At 38.6% G+C, this 17,148-nt stretch overlaps 7 protein-coding genes across 7 annotated transcripts; 4 read left to right on the forward strand and 3 right to left on the reverse strand.

Moving 5' to 3' along the window:
- Positions 1-33: 33 nt before the first annotated feature.
- On the reverse strand, positions 34-1,104 carry IPL1 (aurora kinase; the record flags this gene model as incomplete). Its single annotated transcript, XM_071051860.1, has 1 exon — positions 34-1,104. One exon carries the CDS (start codon positions 1,102-1,104, stop codon positions 34-36), a length of 1,071 nt encoding a protein of 356 aa, XP_070907250.1.
- Positions 1,105-1,413: 309 nt separating this feature from the next.
- Positions 1,414-3,165, forward strand: RKM1 (protein-lysine N-methyltransferase; the record flags this gene model as incomplete). The annotated part of the gene is made up of 1 exon (XM_071051861.1): positions 1,414-3,165. One exon carries the CDS (start codon positions 1,414-1,416, stop codon positions 3,163-3,165), a length of 1,752 nt encoding a protein of 583 aa, XP_070907251.1.
- A 576-nt stretch (positions 3,166-3,741) lies between these two features.
- Positions 3,742-6,156, forward strand: TYW1 (putative tRNA 4-demethylwyosine synthase; the record flags this gene model as incomplete). The annotated part of the gene is made up of 1 exon (XM_071051862.1): positions 3,742-6,156. The coding sequence occupies one exon, from the start codon at positions 3,742-3,744 to the stop codon at positions 6,154-6,156; it is 2,415 nt and encodes an 804-aa protein (XP_070907252.1).
- A 495-nt stretch (positions 6,157-6,651) lies between these two features.
- On the reverse strand, positions 6,652-7,638 carry PGC1 (phosphatidylglycerol phospholipase; the record flags this gene model as incomplete). Its single annotated transcript, XM_071051863.1, has 1 exon — positions 6,652-7,638. One exon carries the CDS (start codon positions 7,636-7,638, stop codon positions 6,652-6,654), a length of 987 nt encoding a protein of 328 aa, XP_070907253.1.
- Positions 7,639-9,575: 1,937 nt separating this feature from the next.
- PUT4 (proline permease PUT4) lies at positions 9,576-11,351 on the forward strand (the record flags this gene model as incomplete). Its single annotated transcript, XM_071051864.1, has 1 exon — positions 9,576-11,351. One exon carries the CDS (start codon positions 9,576-9,578, stop codon positions 11,349-11,351), a length of 1,776 nt encoding a protein of 591 aa, XP_070907254.1.
- Positions 11,352-12,634: 1,283 nt separating this feature from the next.
- On the forward strand, positions 12,635-14,161 carry PYK2 (pyruvate kinase PYK2; the record flags this gene model as incomplete). Its single annotated transcript, XM_071051865.1, has 1 exon — positions 12,635-14,161. One exon carries the CDS (start codon positions 12,635-12,637, stop codon positions 14,159-14,161), a length of 1,527 nt encoding a protein of 508 aa, XP_070907255.1.
- A 262-nt stretch (positions 14,162-14,423) lies between these two features.
- On the reverse strand, positions 14,424-17,099 carry REV1 (deoxycytidyl transferase; the record flags this gene model as incomplete). The annotated part of the gene is made up of 1 exon (XM_071051866.1): positions 14,424-17,099. The coding sequence occupies one exon, from the start codon at positions 17,097-17,099 to the stop codon at positions 14,424-14,426; it is 2,676 nt and encodes an 891-aa protein (XP_070907256.1).
- Positions 17,100-17,148: the final 49 nt, after the last annotated feature.

The raw sequence follows: 17,148 nt of genomic DNA on the forward strand, positions 1-17,148 counted from the left end.
TGCTCCAATCTATTTCTATTTCTTCAAACATACTTACCAAAACGGTTTATTCTTAAGTATCCAAGGATGGGTCTTTGCTGCAGTAAGGGATATCCTTTCCGATGAATCTGTCATCAGTAGCTTTGTTATTAGATCCTGAGCATCTTTTGATACTGAGCTGGGAAAGTTTATATCACATTTTAGGATACGTTTATATGTCATTTCTTTCGAGTTTTCTTCGAAGGGTGGTACACCAACAACTAGTTCGTATGTGAGTACACCTAGTGCCCATACGTCTACTTTCTCGTCATATTCACGAGGTTTTATCATCTCTGGAGAGAGATAGTCTATTGTACCACAGAGAGTTTTCCGTTTAGATCCCTGAGGGTTCAATATACTCCATCCGAAATCTGCGAGCTTCACTTTGTTGTCGAAACCTATTAAAATATTCTCTGGTTTGATATCTCTATGAATAATCCGTTTTTTGTGCATGTACTCCAGTGCATCCGCTATTTGGTATATGTAGTTAGAAGCTAAAACATCGTTAAATGGCCCGCTACTTCGCAGACTCTTGTACAACTCACCGTATATCGATAATTCCATGACTAGGTAAACGCGTTTCTCATCCTGGAAATGGCCATACAATCTTGTGATGTTAGGATGATCCATCCCTAGCTGTATATCGACCTCCCGTTTAAGCTGTTTTAATAGATTAAATTGCAAAATTTCGTTCTTCTCAATTGCCTTCAACGCACAAACAAACCCAGATTTCTTATGCCGCACACAGTACACCTTCCCAAATTTACCTTTCCCAAGCTTCTTACCGATCTCAAAATCTAGTAAAGTTAACCGTCCCGTAGTACTATCTATTGAACGTGAACTAGAATATCTAGAAGGTGAAACATTCGCCAAATTACTCACACCTAATGGCCTCCGCAAAACCTTCCCTTCCTTCATATTCAGTCTCTGTCTTACCGGCGATGGAATCTTCGAAACCTTGCGCAAAACACCATTCTCTAACTTCTGAGGAGAGTAAGATATCCTCCATGACTTCCCTCCTTGACTCCTCTTATTGACAACAGTCTCAGCGGCTCGCAAAGACCTCCGATCAGCATTCCCATACATGTTTACCTTCCGCTATTTTCGTGTTATTGTCTGTTTGCTAGTTTGTTTGTTCCATACAATAAATGCTATCCCTAGATAAAGTATATCGTTATCTGTCAACTTGTTAGTTCAAACACGAGCAGCTGTTGGCTTTTTGATTGATGAGAGATTAGTTGTTTGATGTTCAAGATCTAAAGGCTTTTTCAGCACTACGCGGTTATAAAAAAAAATCTGATCTGGACTTAAATTAAGCTGAAATCAAAAAATCAATAAAATAAACCTAAGGATATTTTGATGACTTCTTGAGCATATAAAGAGGTACTTTTTGATATGTCGCTATTTGATTGGGCACGTAGTGCTGGGTGCGAATGGCCTTCTAGGGTTGAGTTTCGTCGCGATGAGGAGAGAGGTGTTCATTGTGTTTGTACCGAAGACTGTGATTCTGCTGTGATTCGGATCCCAGTGGATGTAGTTATACGTGGCACACTGGCTCGTGAGTACTTTAAGTTGACGGATGAGGAGCATGTTTACCAGAATAGTTGGATGAAACTGCTTTTCTCGAGGATGAAGTATGGTGGAGAAGGTGTGATAGTGAATGGTGAGGATCTATCCAAGAAGTTTGGTGGTTATATTAGCGAACTCCCTCAATTGGTGAATTCCCCTCTCTTGTGGACTCCACAGGAAGTATCTCGGCTATTGGCTGGTACCAATTTGGGGAACTCTGTCTACGAGAAGTTAAATAGTGTGCTGAATGAATGGAAAACTGTTATAAGGACTAGGCCTGAGTTCGTTAACGACATCACTAACCCATTTTTGAGTGTTAATTATGATGATTTAGATGACAATCAGATGTACCAGTTGTTAGTAGAGCCTCTTACCTCTGGATCGGAATTACATTGGCTATCATTTCCAGCATTTCTGTATTCTCATTTGATCTTTACTTCGCGTGCTTTCCCGGAATATGTAGTAAATCCAAACTGCGAACAGACTTCGGTGGTATTATTACCTGTCATTGATCTACTCAACCATGATTATAATGCTAAGGTGGAGTGGTATCCAGAGGAAATTGATGGAACTACATATTTTTGCTATAAGAGTCTCGACAATGTTTCTAAAGAATGTGAACTTTTTAATAACTACGGTGGTAAGGGGAACGAGGAGCTGTTGATGGGTTATGGGTTTGTGCTGGAAGAAAATATCTTCGATGCTGTTGCACTGAGGATAAAACTCCCAGTTGATACTATTACTGACATCATAAACAATCATCCAGATGTTGAGTTGCCTACAATGGATAAATATACCACATTTGCTTTCGATCTAGCCAAAGTGGGAGATGAGATGAAAAAGGAAACCCCTTCTGCTAAAGATTTCAAGGACGGTGTCATGTATTTTGTAAATAATACTAATGCATCTGTTTTAGATTCACTTATAGATTTGTTTTCGTATATGAAACTATACAAGAACGAAAACATCACCGATTTAAGACCACGGCTTGATGGGATTCAAATGCTGAAAGTCGCATTCAAACAGAAACTTGATACTGCACTACAAAACACACCAGACTCTATAGATCAGAACTCTTACAAGGATAGATGTTCATTACTGTACAGGAATTCACAGATCTCTATATTGAAAAATGTCATTACTAATTTGAAGAGAATTGAAAAGGAGTTATTCCGTGAAAACAAAAAATCTCTACTCTCCATGGATAAAGTGATGAAAAACGATCCCGGCTTTACTTCAGAAGAACTTCCATCATTGTTTGAAGGTCAAGATGGAGACGATATTGTCTTCGACTCTTCTCTTGATTTGTTTGTCTTGTGGGTAATTCTAAAAATGGAGAACAAGTCATTTGTAGAGAAATACAGAGATATAGAAATTGACTTGGCCAAATTTGTAAAAGCATATAATCACACAAACACAAGTGAAGAGGCTAAGGGTTTCAAAGATCACCTCTTACCACAATCATCTCAAATCTCTATAGCAACCGTCACTATAGCGATAGATTACGTAAAAAGTCACATCGTAACAAGATTGAATTCCAAGTGCGAAGAGGATGACACTATATTTGTTAGGAAGTAATCTCAATTATTAGCAAGGATCTTCTAGTTTGATACTAGCAGAATATGGCTTATTAATGTCAATATATTTGATACTAGCGATACCACTGCATTTACTAATATTCTCGCTTCTGATTGGCCACATTGGTTGATATTCGTACGGGTAACTTCGTAGGGCTTTTTTTTATTTTTTTCGAGGTGTTATTGTTAATTCCGGTAGGTGAGAGTGTGGAAGAGTGAAAAATTTAAAGCTCATCGCAAAAATATATATAATACCGGTTATCTTTGAGTGGATCTTGTTTGAACTTGTGATTTGTGTCTGGAGTATTAGGATAGTTACTTAACTCCTGGTCAGATTAATTCATTTCATAGGAGCCCCCTATAAGAGATTAGTTTTCATAAAATATTTATTTCGTGACACGATTGTTTTTTAGTTGTTGTGGTTATATAACAGTTCAGATCTAGAATATCTAATACTTACCGGCTATTAGCTTATAGGCAATATAAGCTTCCTGTGGTTTTGAAAACGTCATATATTCTTTAGAGTAAGAATATCATTAGATAAAAAATAAACACTATAATAATAATAGCATTAATCATGTCAACTATTGATACTGTTATTGGCAGCACATTAGCGGTGTTTTCGCTAGTATACTTGTATTTTGGTGGAAGGATCAGCTACGTTCTTGCAGTTGTTGTTGGGTTCTGTATTTACTACAATGAAAGAAATAAGGTAAATGAAGTTGTAGATGAAAAAAAGGTGAATGTTGTGATAAATGAAGTAGTGCTACCAAAGAAGAAGAAATGTTGTGGTGGCGGTGTAGGTGGTAAATGTTGTTCTGAAACTAAAGCAGAAGGTGGGGAGAAAACTGGTCATACTGGTGGTAGCTGTTGCTCTACCAAGAAAAAGGTGGAACCTCTACTGCAGAAGTTGAAAGAGGAAAAGAAATCAACTGATGAGAATTCTTTCCCTGTCAGTGTTGATTTCACCGATGCTTTCAAACCTGTGGCTAAAAAGGTAAAGAAGGTTCCTAAGGTTTTCTCAGCAAAGAAGAAAGAGGAAGAACCTATTGAAGACATAGTGAAATCTGCGTTAACAGTATCTAATGTAGAGTTATTATCTTCACAGATTTACGTTTTTTACAGTTCTCTACAAGGAGCCGCTGAAAGAGTTGCTGCAACCGTTGCTGAAGACTTAAAAAATGTTAAAAACCTCACATTGGAACCAAAACTAATAAACCTAGATGAATTGAATGACATAGACGAGTATTTCGTTGATGTCCCTGTGGATAATGCCCTATATGTTTTAGTTGTACCATCTTATGACACTGACTGCCCCTTGGATTACTTTCTACAGACATTGGAAGAAAATTATCATGACCACAGAATAGACATGTTCCCGTTGAAAAAATTAGTAGGTTTTGCAGTCTTAGGTTTGGGTGATTCTGAATCATGGCCAGACAAGTTCTGTTATCAGGCTAAAAATGTGGATCATTGGATTGCCAAGTTAGGTGGACGTAGAATTTTCCCGGTAGGTGAAGTTTGTATGAAGACCGAAGGAATGCAAGGCGTTGATAAGTGGACTAACTTGCTTGCTGATACATTAGAGGATGACGAACCGATCATTTATCAGTACGATGAAGATTTACAATCTGACTATGAAGATGATGGTGAAGAGCAAGCTGATAATATAAGTATTATCTCGGGAGGCAGTGATGTACAAGATGTTGAGGACATCGGAGGAAAATCTCAAAAAAGGAGTGAATTTGGTATGGATGTTAAACAGATGGTCGCAAAGAACAGTCCTACCTATAAAAACTTAACAAAACAAGGCTATAGAATCATTGGATCCCACTCAGGTGTGAAAATCTGTCGTTGGACTAAGAATGAGTTGCGTGGTAAGGGTTCATGCTATAAGAAGTCTCTATTCAATATAGCGTCAAGTAGATGTATGGAATTGACACCATCTTTAGCCTGTTCATCAAAGTGTGTTTTCTGCTGGAGGCATGGAACTAATCCAGTCTCTAAGAACTGGAGATGGGAGGTTGATTCTCCAGAGTATATCCTGGAGAATGCTCTGACCAACCACTACTCTATGATTAAACAGTTAAGAGGTGTTCCTGGTGTTATTGCCGAAAGATTTGCAGATGCATTCAAAGTTCGTCACTGTGCCTTGTCTTTAGTTGGAGAACCAATCTTGTACCCATATATTAACAAATTCGTTGAACTTCTTCATGAACATGACATTACCAGTTTCTTGGTCTGCAATGCTCAACACCCGGAACCATTGAGAAACATTGGTAAGGTTACCCAATTATACGTCTCCATTGATGCACCAACTAAGAATGAGTTGAAAAAGGTTGACAGACCACTGTATAAAGATTTCTGGGAAAGAATGATGGAATGTTTGGATATCTTGAGAGAAGTTCAATATCACCAACGTACTGTTTTCCGTCTGACCCTGGTTAAGGGTTTCAATATGGGAGATATTTCATCTTATGCGGACTTAGTTGCTAGAGGTTTACCATGCTTTATTGAGGTTAAAGGTGCCACATTTAGTGGTTCATCTGATGGTAACGGTAACCCATTAACTATGCAGAACATTCCATTCTATGAAGAGTGTGTTAACTTTGTTAACGAATTCTGTAAAGAGCTACAAAGAAGGGGTTTGGACTATGAGGTAGCAGCTGAACATGCTCACTCTAACTGTATTTTGATCGCTAATACAAAATTCAAGGTTGACGGTGAATGGTATACACACATTGATTTCGACAAATTCTTTACTTTATTGAACGATGAAAAGAGAACTGAACAATTCACGTATTTAGACTACATGTCAAAGACACCAGAATGGGCATTATTCGGAAATGGTGGGTTTGCACCAGGTAATGTACGTGAGATCAGAAAGGATAAGAAACGGAAAAACCGCGAGGAAAGAGAGAGGTTGAAGAAAGAAGCTGAGAATATGGAACCAGAAACAAAAGAGGAGATTCAGATAGAGGTTGAGGCATAAACTTTTTAATGGCATTTCATATTTAAAGCGGGTGATTGTGGAATATAGTTCACTACACTTGGATTGAGTTAACATTACAAAAAAAAAAAAACTCATTATTTATTATTAACTTCAGTATAAATTCATACATAAATCAGATTTTAACATTAATGGAAAACTTATAAAAAATTATAAAAAAATAAGTTAAAGTAACTGACAATTGCGGTATAATTTAAGCGCCATTTTAGCATAGAATAAAAAAAAATTATCGTAATAACAATCATATTATAATATAATGATTTAGGAAAGTGGACAGAAATAAAAAATCATTAAATTTTTTTTGTTGAGTAAGTCATTAATCTATCGGGAAGGTAAATAAAATAAAATTCAGTGGTATTGGTATAGGAAGTTCGAAGTTAAGGAATATAGCTTTCAGGTAGCTTTAAATTGTATTATTATCGGTGGTGAATGTATAATAGGGTTGTCTTGTTTTTTGTTTGTTTTTATGTTGTTATTTTAAATGAAATGTACCATTCTTAAGAACATAAACATTATAGTAGCTAATGAGTATCCTGGAACAATTTCCTTTCTGAACCAGGAAGAGAATAAGACTGTTGTTACGAATTGGTAGATTAGTAAGTAACTATGGAATCTGAAACCGTCCTTCGTGGTCCATTTTGGTGCTCTGAAAGCGACAAAATCTGATTTCTTTTCGGATTCGACTTTTGGATTGAACTCGGTGATCAAATGGTCCTTTGCATAAGCTGGATCATCTGTTATTATACTGATCATTTCTGGGTCTACAGAATACTGGTTCAAATACTTGACATCGACTGCGTTATTTACTGTCCAAACAAGTAAATGGAATTTCTCACGTTTTAGAATAGGCAAAATCTGGTATCTGAACTGTTCCGTCCATGTAGAGACAAAATGTACACTGATGGCGTACAAGGAGTAGTTCTTATCGTCGAAGTCTACAAAGAAGTCGATAAACTCCCTGGCGATATCTAGGGATAACGTGATCGCAACGATTTGAAAGTGCTTTAGGACACCAGTCTCAATACCGTACTGCAGCCAGTCCATCCCCCATAATCCCCACATCACGTGCTCATGCCAGAACTTCACATCCTCATTAACTCTGAGCATCATGGTGTATATCTTCACCAGGGCGATCTTTGGAAGGATGAACTTGACATCCAGCAGGAACTTCGTGTCTGGGTGCTTTACTAGCCACCTCAGCGACTCCTCGAGAGTCATCATAGTCTGGTCACCTTCCACGGTCCTTAATTCTTGCAACTCCTCCAAAGTAGAATCGATAACGGTCAAATCCTTGTTGTACATCCTTCCGGTAGAAGGGTCGTGGTGTATAACCATGACACCGTCCTTCGTGACCTGCACATCAGTCTCGATAACATCCACCCCACACTCATAAGCCTTCTCGAATGCGAGCAACGTGTTCTCAGGATACTTCCCTTTATAAGCTCTATGTCCAATAATTTGCATAATTTTTGTTATTTTTCTTTAGTGTTATTATTTTAATTTGGTCTTCTTTTAGTATTAAGATAATGGTAAAGAAAGAAAAAAGGGCCCCACTTATATATCAAGTTCGTAAAGTTTCGTTTCTTTTTTTCTATCTAGTATTCTAATATCTTAGGCTAGTCTTATTATAGTAATATCTTATGCATCCATTGTATAAGTACATCGACGTGCCAATTGGGTTAAAATTGGCATTAAATTATTTTTTAAAGGGTCCTTTTTTCCAACTTTTGCCCTTGAGAGTACCGGTGATAATTTTTTCCGGTCCGTTAATACAAGTAAAAAAAAAATTCAAAGGGCTCGAATCAGATATTTGCTTAGAAAACGTAGTACCAAACAAAAAAAGTACTTAAGCTATTCGTGTAAATGTTTTGCCGTACAAGTACCAAAAAAAAGGGCATCGCAAATCCCTTTATTGTGTGCGTGTGTGCATCTTAAACGAAATTTTCCATTTTATTTTTCCTCTTTTTCACATGTACACATCATTTTATACAGGATCCGCACATGGATATTCGTACAGGTGTTTATAAGTATGTACGAGATTCAACGTGACCTATGGTTGTGTACGTACACGCATGTGATACACACTTAGTACGGGATGTGTTTAATGTGATTGCTTTTTTTCTTTTTTCTTCTAGTAACCGGGTGAATGGAAGTAGTGAAACCTGTAAGGGTGCGTTTGAAGTGTCAGTACAAAAAAATAAAAAAAAAGTGGAGGGCGGAGGCGTTTCTCCGTGTGTCCAAACGGCAATTGTACTTAAAATAGCTGACCCTACTAGCCTCTCTAACTCTTGCTCTCTCTCTCTCTACTAAGGTTACGGTGTTTTGTTACCCCCTCTTCCATACAATAAAAAGTATACCCCCTCCTCTCTTTCTCTTTCTATCACTCCGATTACTTCAGAATCCACCGTACAAAGAAGAAAAATATTTCGAGATTCTCTTTAGGAAGATGTCTCCGTACTACAACAGGGTACCCGTATTCTCGGGCTTTGAAGCCCGAGACCTCAGAGTAGTTCTTTTAATTGGAAAGTGGTCTATTATTATAATTTATTTCATGACAAGTAAAAGTACTTCCTCTTGCCCCCCCCCCCCCGCCTTTATAATACTTCTACTTCTACTTCTACTTCTCTCTCTTAAACGGTATCTCCAATTCCTTACCCCCTCCTTCCCTCCTTTCCTTCTTATATACTACCCAAATGACGTATATTATAGATCTAAGAATATGGCGTACACCCTACAGAATGGGAAAAAAAGTAAAGAACTATTGAACACAAATAAAAAAGACGTGGCACATTTGAACAAAGTGGAAGGAGTTTTCTTAAAAAGGTCAGACAAAAAGAAGAAAAAAAAAGAAAGAGTAGAGATGAGAAAGCTGGGTAAGTAAGTTATCTTATCTATAGAGAGAGAGTCGCTGAGTAGTTTATCGCTGTAGAGGAGGGGGTAGCTCATATGTCATTTCCTTCAGCACACAACTCCTTGAATTAATCTTATCTCTACTTGCTATCTCTGCTGCTATCTTTACCACGATAGGGAATAAAAAAATTTAAGATAAAATAAATGATTTATTCTTGCCAACGGTGGGGGAAGACAGAGAGAGAGAGACTTACAATATATCAATGACTCGTCATTATGTCTTATGATCACGGAGATGGCACACCGAGAGTAAAATAAGTACAAAACCTCTCTATTATTACAATTTTATTTTAATAAATTAATATATAAAAGCTATACAAGATGTGGTTTTTTATATAGTCGATCATATCCTTCCTTTGTAAAATTAAAAACTAATAGATGCATATAAGTATTGATATTGATATTAATCCTTACCAATATACTTTTATATCTCCTAAAAGGAACTACAGAATACAATATACATACACTACAAACAACCAAAGTGATATACTATGTTTTGGAAGAAAGAGAAAGACACGGTGAGTGTAGTCTCACTCGGTGAGGAAGACGTACAGAGGGAGAGTATCGGCAACAGTACCGCGAAGGACAAAAACCAGTACACCCAGGACGAGGTGTACTCAATATCTTCTTCTACGGAAAAGCGTACCCCAGATGCGGGCTCCGAAGACCAGGCCGTAGCCGATCCGCACCAGCTGAAACAAGGTCTGAAATCGAGACACGTGCAGCTGATTGCACTGGGTGGTGCCATCGGTACAGGTCTGTTCGTGGGTACCTCGTCGACACTGCATACTTGCGGGCCAGCTGGACTGTTCATCTCGTATTGCATCATCTCCACCGTCATATACCCCATCATGCAGGCCATCGGTGAGATGGTCTGTTACTTGCCCGGTACGGGTAATGAGTCTGCTGGGTCAGCTGCTCATCTCGTGAACAAGTATCTAGATGAGTCCCTAGGGTTTGCTACTGCGTGGAACTACTACTACTGTTACGTTATCCTTGTTGCTGCTGAGTGTACTGCTGCCTCGGGTGTTGTTGAGTACTGGACTGAGCGTGTGCCAAAGGCCGGGTGGATCACTATATTCTTGTTCATGGTTGTCTTCCTGAACTTCGCCGCGGTCAAGTTCTACGGTGAGTCCGAGTTCTGGTTCGCTTCCATCAAGATTCTGTGTATCGTTGGTCTGATTATCTTGTCTTTTATCCTGTTCTGGGGTGGTGGTCCAAAGCACGACAGATTGGGGTTCCGTTACTGGCAGCACCCAGGTGGTTTCGCCCACCACATCAGAGGCGGTAGTTTCGGTTCTTTCCTAGATATCTACACCGGTATCATTAAAGGTGGTTTCGCCTTCATCTTGGGTCCAGAATTGGTTGCCATGACCAGTGCCGAAGTCGAGGACCAAAGACGTAACATTGCTAAGGCCTCCAGAAGATTCGTCTGGAGACTGATGTTCTTCTACATCCTTGGTGCTTTGTCTATCAGTGTCATTGTGGCTTGGAACGATCCTGCCTTGACCAACGCTTTGTCCCAAGGTAAGCCAGGTGCCGGTTCCTCGCCTTTCGTCATCGGTATTCAAAATGCTGGTATCCATGCCCTACCCCACATCATCAACGCCTGTATTTTGACCAGTGCTTGGTCTGCTGGTAACGCTTTCATGTTCGCCAGTGCTAGATCATTATTGAACATGGCATACCACGGACAAGCTCCACGTATTTTCGGAAGAGTTAACAGATGGGGTGTTCCATACGTTGCAGTCGCCTTCTCCAGTGCTATCTCCTGTTTGGCTTACTTGAATTGTTCTTCCTCCACCAAAGATGTCTTCAACTGGTTCTCTAACATCAGTGTTATCTCTGGTTTCATTGGTTGGATTTGCATTTCAGTTACTTACATCAGATTCCACAAAGCCATTGTCTTCCGCGGTATGCTGGCACGTTTGCCTTACAAGTCTTGGGGTATGCCATACTTGATCTACTGGTCTCTAACCGTCATCTCTATCATCACATTGACTAACGGTTACCAAGTTTTCATTCCAAGATTCTGGGACGCCAAGGATTTCGTCGCTGCATACATCACGTTGCCAATCTTCCTAGTCTTGTGGATAGGCCACAGAATTTACAGAAGGAGAATATTTACTTTGAAATGGTGGAAGTCGATCGAAGAAATCGATGTCATTACAGGTGTTGAAGAAATAGAAGAAATCACCAGAGAATGTGATCTAAAACGTGTTGTTCCAACTAAATGGTACGACAAGGTTATGGATGCTATTTTATGAGCCCCCAAAAAAAAAAAAAAAGAAAAAAGAAAAAAAAATAATGCGTTATTCTTTTTTTTTATTTTTATTTCATTTACATTAACGATTACACAAAATCATTTTAACGATCAAACTTATGTTTTTAATTATATTTTTATTTTCCTTTTATTTGCTTTTACACCATTCATTTTAAAAAAGAGCTTAAAAATACAAATTGTAATATCACTCCACATTTAAACAATCCCATTAACCCAATATCCTTCATTTGCATGTATATCACCTGAAGGCATAAATAATATTCATATATTGTTTTTTTTTTATTTGTTATTTGTTATTTTTAATTTCTTTTTTTCTTCACATTTTTATCCTCACGGTGGCCTGCTAATAATATTTATACTTTTATTTTATATTTTGTAATCTATTCCTATACATTATACAAATTGTTTCTAAAAATTAATATCAATTTTTCAAATCAAGATTAAAATTAAATTGGTCCTCTTCCCCATGACTTATTGTCCCCAGTTCTTCTGATTCAACGGGATGGCTCATGTGATCTACAAAGCCCATTTTGGATTTTTTGGATTTTTTGATTTTTTTGTCTTTGTCACTATCAATTCTCAATTCTCAATTTTGTCCCTCCATTCCTCTACGCCCTTAGCTTCTCTTCGTTCCAATACACTGAAGCCCCCTCCTAGCACTAGTTCTTCAGTATTAGACCCCTTCAGACTTGGTGCTTTAGACTATGGAGGGCCAGTACAAGGGAATTCCAATTGTATTGATTCAGCTATCTAAGGACAACTTTTCTTTTATAGTTCTTCCCCCATTCCATGACTTACTGTTCTTTGTCCCTATTCTTGATGCATGTTTCTACATTTTCATAAAACAAGAAGTGGAAGCCCAAAATACACAACACATTGCAAGGGGGAGGGGAGCATTGGTGTTAGGAAGCTGGGACTTTAGAAGAAGCTTTCTTTTATTGGGCTTAATTCTTTTGCAAAGCTGTATAGATATTTAGAAAGGGTTGCAAAGCTGTATAGATATTTATAAAGAGAACAAAAAAGAAAGAATAGTTCTGGATAGTTTAATAACCCTTTTTTTTTATACGTGGATTGTTAGTGAGCCGTATAAGAAATTGCAATTGAAGTTGCTTGAGTTATATGGGAAGAACCCTTTATATAAAGACCTAGTTCTATATCATTTTGATCAAAAAAAATCGTCTTCTAATATCATTTCTTGTTATATTTATTTTTGTAGAGTATACTTATTGCTATATAAAACAGTTCAGATTTTTAACAGAACTAACGATGGAGTCCAGATTGAACAGATTGATTAACTTGCAAGTTACCCCAGGTACTGAGCTTAGAAAGACAGCTATTATCGGTACCATTGGTCCAAAGACCAACAATGTCGATACCTTGGTTGCCTTGAGAAAAGCTGGTTTGAACATTGTTCGTATGAATTTCTCTCATGGTTCTTACGAATACCATCAATCTGTCATTGACAATGCCAGAAAGTCTGAACAAGTCTACCCAGGTAGACCTTTGGCCATTGCTTTGGACACTAAGGGTCCAGAAATCAGAACTGGTACTAACAGGGACGATGTTGACTACCCAATTCCACCAAACCATGAGATGATCTTCTCTACCGACGACAAGTACGCTAAGACTAGTGATGACAAGATTATGTACGTTGACTACAAGAACATCACCAAGGTTATCACCCCAGGTAGAATTATTTACGTCGACGACGGTGTCTTGTCCTTCGAAGTCTTGCAAGTCATCGACGACAAGACTTTGAAGGTGAAGTCTCTAAATGCCGGTAAGATTTCCTCCCACAAGGGTGTTAACTTGCCAGGTACCGATGTTGACTTGCCAGCTCTATCCGAGAAGGACAGGGCTGACTTGCAATTCGGTGTCAAGAACGGTGTGCACATGATTTTTGCCTCTTTCATCAGAACCGCTGATGACGTCTTGACCATTAGAGAGGTTTTGGGTGAAAAGGGTAAGGACATCAAGATCATCGTCAAGATTGAAAACCAACAAGGTGTCAACAACTTTGACGACATCTTGAAGGTTACTGATGGTGTTATGGTTGCCAGAGGTGACTTGGGTATTGAAATTCCAGCCCCAGAAGTCCTTGCCGTCCAAAAGAAGTTGATCGCCAAATGTAACTTGGCTGGTAAGCCAGTTATCTGTGCTACTCAAATGTTGGAGTCCATGACCTTCAACCCAAGACCAACCAGGGCTGAAGTTTCTGATGTTGGTAATGCCATCTTGGATGGTGCTGACTGTGTTATGTTATCCGGTGAAACCGCTAAGGGTAACTACCCAATTAACGCTGTTACCACAATGGCCGAGACTGCCGTCATTGCTGAACAAGCTATCGCTTACTTGCCTTTGTATGACGATCTAAGAAACTGTACTCCAAAGCCAACACCAACTACTGAAACTGTTGCTGTTACAGCTGTCGCCGCTGTTGAAGAACAAAATGCTAAGGCTATCATTGTTTTGTCCACTTCTGGTAACACTGCTAGATTGGTTTCTAAGTACAGACCAAAGTGCCCTGTCATTTTGGTTACCAGAAATCCAAGAACTGCAAGATTCTCGCACTTGTACAGAGGTGTTTTCCCATTTGTCTTCGAGGAAGAACCATACGCTGACTGGAGCGAGGATGTACACGCCCGTCTGAGACATGGTGTTGACAAGGCCAAGGAATTTGGTTTCGTTAAGAATGGTGATGCTATCATCTCTATCCAAGGTTTCAAGGGTGGTGTCGGTCACTCCAACACTATGCGTGTGTCCATCGTCGGTGGTGAAAAGGAAGACATCTAAGTATAGCTTTATAAAATCATCCTAAAATCTGGATTTCATGATGAATTTTCTTACCAAGGACGATATATAGAATTTCTTTATATCTAACCTATATACAATCTAATGTCCACGTCCAATGATAAATATTGAAAATTAACTGACTTGTTTGTTCTATGTCATTATAAGAATATTTATAGTTTTATATTTAGTGAGTTAACAAGATATATTTATATATTTTGGGCGGAAAGGTTTGCCAATTTTTTAAGGACATAGGAAATGCAATTCAACCTATATCATATTCGATATCCAGCTTCCTCTCAGTTTGAAAGGTGTGTTTATTTTGGTTAAGGAGAGGAATTATCCTTTTCATTAAAATTAGATCCCATTCATGAAAACCTTCTCCATTTTGGGCTTCACGCTCCATCAAATTTAACTCTGTAGATATTATATAAGCTATGCGGCTCAAAAAATGTGATCTATTAGTATTGCAAAGTTTATTTGCATACTTTTCGAACAGTCGAACATCCTTATCGTGTGGGCCATTATCCTTTAAAGTTAGGTGTACCCATTGCTTTACTAATAGGCATATATCCTTAAAGCTAGTCTGATCTTGGAATTTAATGGGTTCAAAAAGGCTTTTCAATCCAAAAAAGTGATCGAATTTCGTTTTTTCCTTTTCTTCATTTAACTTTCTCTTTTTCTTTATTTCTATTACTTTCATATCTTCTACCTTCCTTTTGATTCGTAGTTCATGGCTTACCTCTGATTTCAATTGAGTAGGTAGAGCATCTAAAAATTGTGCTTCGAATGTACTAGGGATATCATATTTATTTTGATAAAGCTCACGAAGGTTTTTTAGGCCCTTAACTGGAGAACGTTTTTCAATCGAATTTGGATCAATGGGGGATTTCTTCGGTGAACTTACATTAGACTTTTCTGGAGAGAACTTTAGCTTTGGAGTAGTATCAAATAAATTCAAGACGCCTCGCTTCTTGTCTGTGATATCTACATTCGATTTCACTAGTTTATTGAATTGAACTGATACACCTCTAAGTTCCTTGGGCGGACAACCAAATGTCCGGAATATAGCCTTTATTTCAGTCGCTATCGTTCCGTGTTCATTCGTTGGGACTCCAAGTCTACTACTTCTATTTAATGCATCACATCTACCCATACCCATATATTTAGGTGGATCGATTGGAGCACCCTTTGCCCTTCTCATTATTTTCAGCGATATTTGAGAAACTTTCCTATCTAATTCATTCATTTTTTCGAGTAAATAATCACAACATCTATCAATAAAGTCATCGATATCGTTTATATTGTCGAATCTAATTCCCCAGTTTATTTCGATAGAGAGAGATTTTCTCTCAAAATATTCTTCTGGCTCAAAGATCATTCTAGATGACTCTTCATTATCTAACCCTTCGAGAGCCCTATATATCTTCGTACCTAAGTTTACACCAATCGCAGATTTAAGCGTATCCATTGTTGCACATTTCTTTAGATCAATAAGAGACATTGGTTTTGAGTTATTAAAAGTTGCCTGCAACTTTGAGACTATGGCTCTTCCAACGCCTGGAAGGTCCTTCAATGCGAATGATCCAAAAAATTCATCCTGTTTATCTTGAGAGCTTTGCAGTAGTTCTTTATTTGTAATATAATACCCATTAGGTTTGGCTTTCTTTAAAGCCAACCTTGCCAGTATCAAAGAACTGGCACATCCTATACTCACGGTACACCCGCCGGTAGTTTCAGAAATTAACTTTCTGATTCTCATACAAAGTTCTTCATTTGACACGGATTGTGAATCTTCACCATTACGACTATCAGATCCCTGGCTGCTGCCAATTTCAATATCTATTTTCACACAAACTGCTTCATCGATTGATATGGGCAATATCATATCGAAGACATTGAGTGAACCCAATGACTTATAGAATTGCTCTGACTTATTTTGGATCTGGTCAAAGTTATAAGGCAATGTGTACATTTTAACATCTTTTGGCAATAAAGTCTGTGCGTGTCCCACCCACATACCATTCTTGATACCGTACTTCCGTGCAACGTAGTTACAACTTGCGATGTCTGAGTTCTTTGACCCGTGACACACAACGATGACATCCGTATTGATATCACATTTAATTGCTGGATCCTTTGTGAGATATGCTACGGTAGCGAAGAAACAATCGAAGTCTATGTGGAAAACGGTAAAGGTATCTATATGTCTTCTGGGTTTACGCAAGTTGGCATTATTTTCAATGAACTCTTTAAGAAATTTGGCCCTGAGATCAATCTTCCAAGTGGAAAGATGGTGAAGCCTCGAGTGTTTGAAGTAATCCTGTATGAAACTAGGGCTCGTACAATCTACAATTGAGCCTGATCCTGGAGTGGCTGAGTCCAATTTCGGTTGGTTTGGATCCACATTATTTATTAACGCATAGTCTCTCCAGGGCAACAGTTCCCCCTTTTCGATAGAGTCTACAATCCAATTGGGCTTGACAACTTTATAGTTGGCGAACTCTATACGCTTCTTCAAGGGCAGGTTGGAGGCGATGATGTGCGTAACCGATCTTTTAGCACTAAGATGGTGTAAGAATTTGCCCCCATGCACCACGATCATCTGGTGCAACTCAAATCTTCCGGGTGTGGTGAACCCATTGATATAGATCACCAACTGGTCGAAAATCTGTGGGTAGCCTCTGTTGTTGAACTCCGACGGAGATCGCACCTCCAAGAGCTGCCTCTTCAGTTTCTGATCCTCCTCCCTCTGCTTCCTCGCCTTCTCATAGAAATACTCGCGTCGCCCAAAGTTTTTCTTCGTTCCGGGCCCGTCCCTAGAAGGCGAAGGCGAAGGCGAAGGCGTGGGCGTGCGTGGGGGAGACTCAGACTCAAATATACCCTCATCCTCTAACAACCTCTCCAATAAATCATCCTCCATCTTCCCCTGGTCCCCCATTTTTTTAAGTATTGTATTATGTTTGTGTTGAGCTACTATTGAAAGTATT

Source organism: Nakaseomyces bracarensis (genome assembly GCF_045282275.1).
Source record: "Nakaseomyces bracarensis strain CBM3 chromosome Unknown Scaff7_0, whole genome shotgun sequence".
Classification (NCBI taxonomy): domain Eukaryota; kingdom Fungi; phylum Ascomycota; class Saccharomycetes; order Saccharomycetales; family Saccharomycetaceae; genus Nakaseomyces; species Nakaseomyces bracarensis.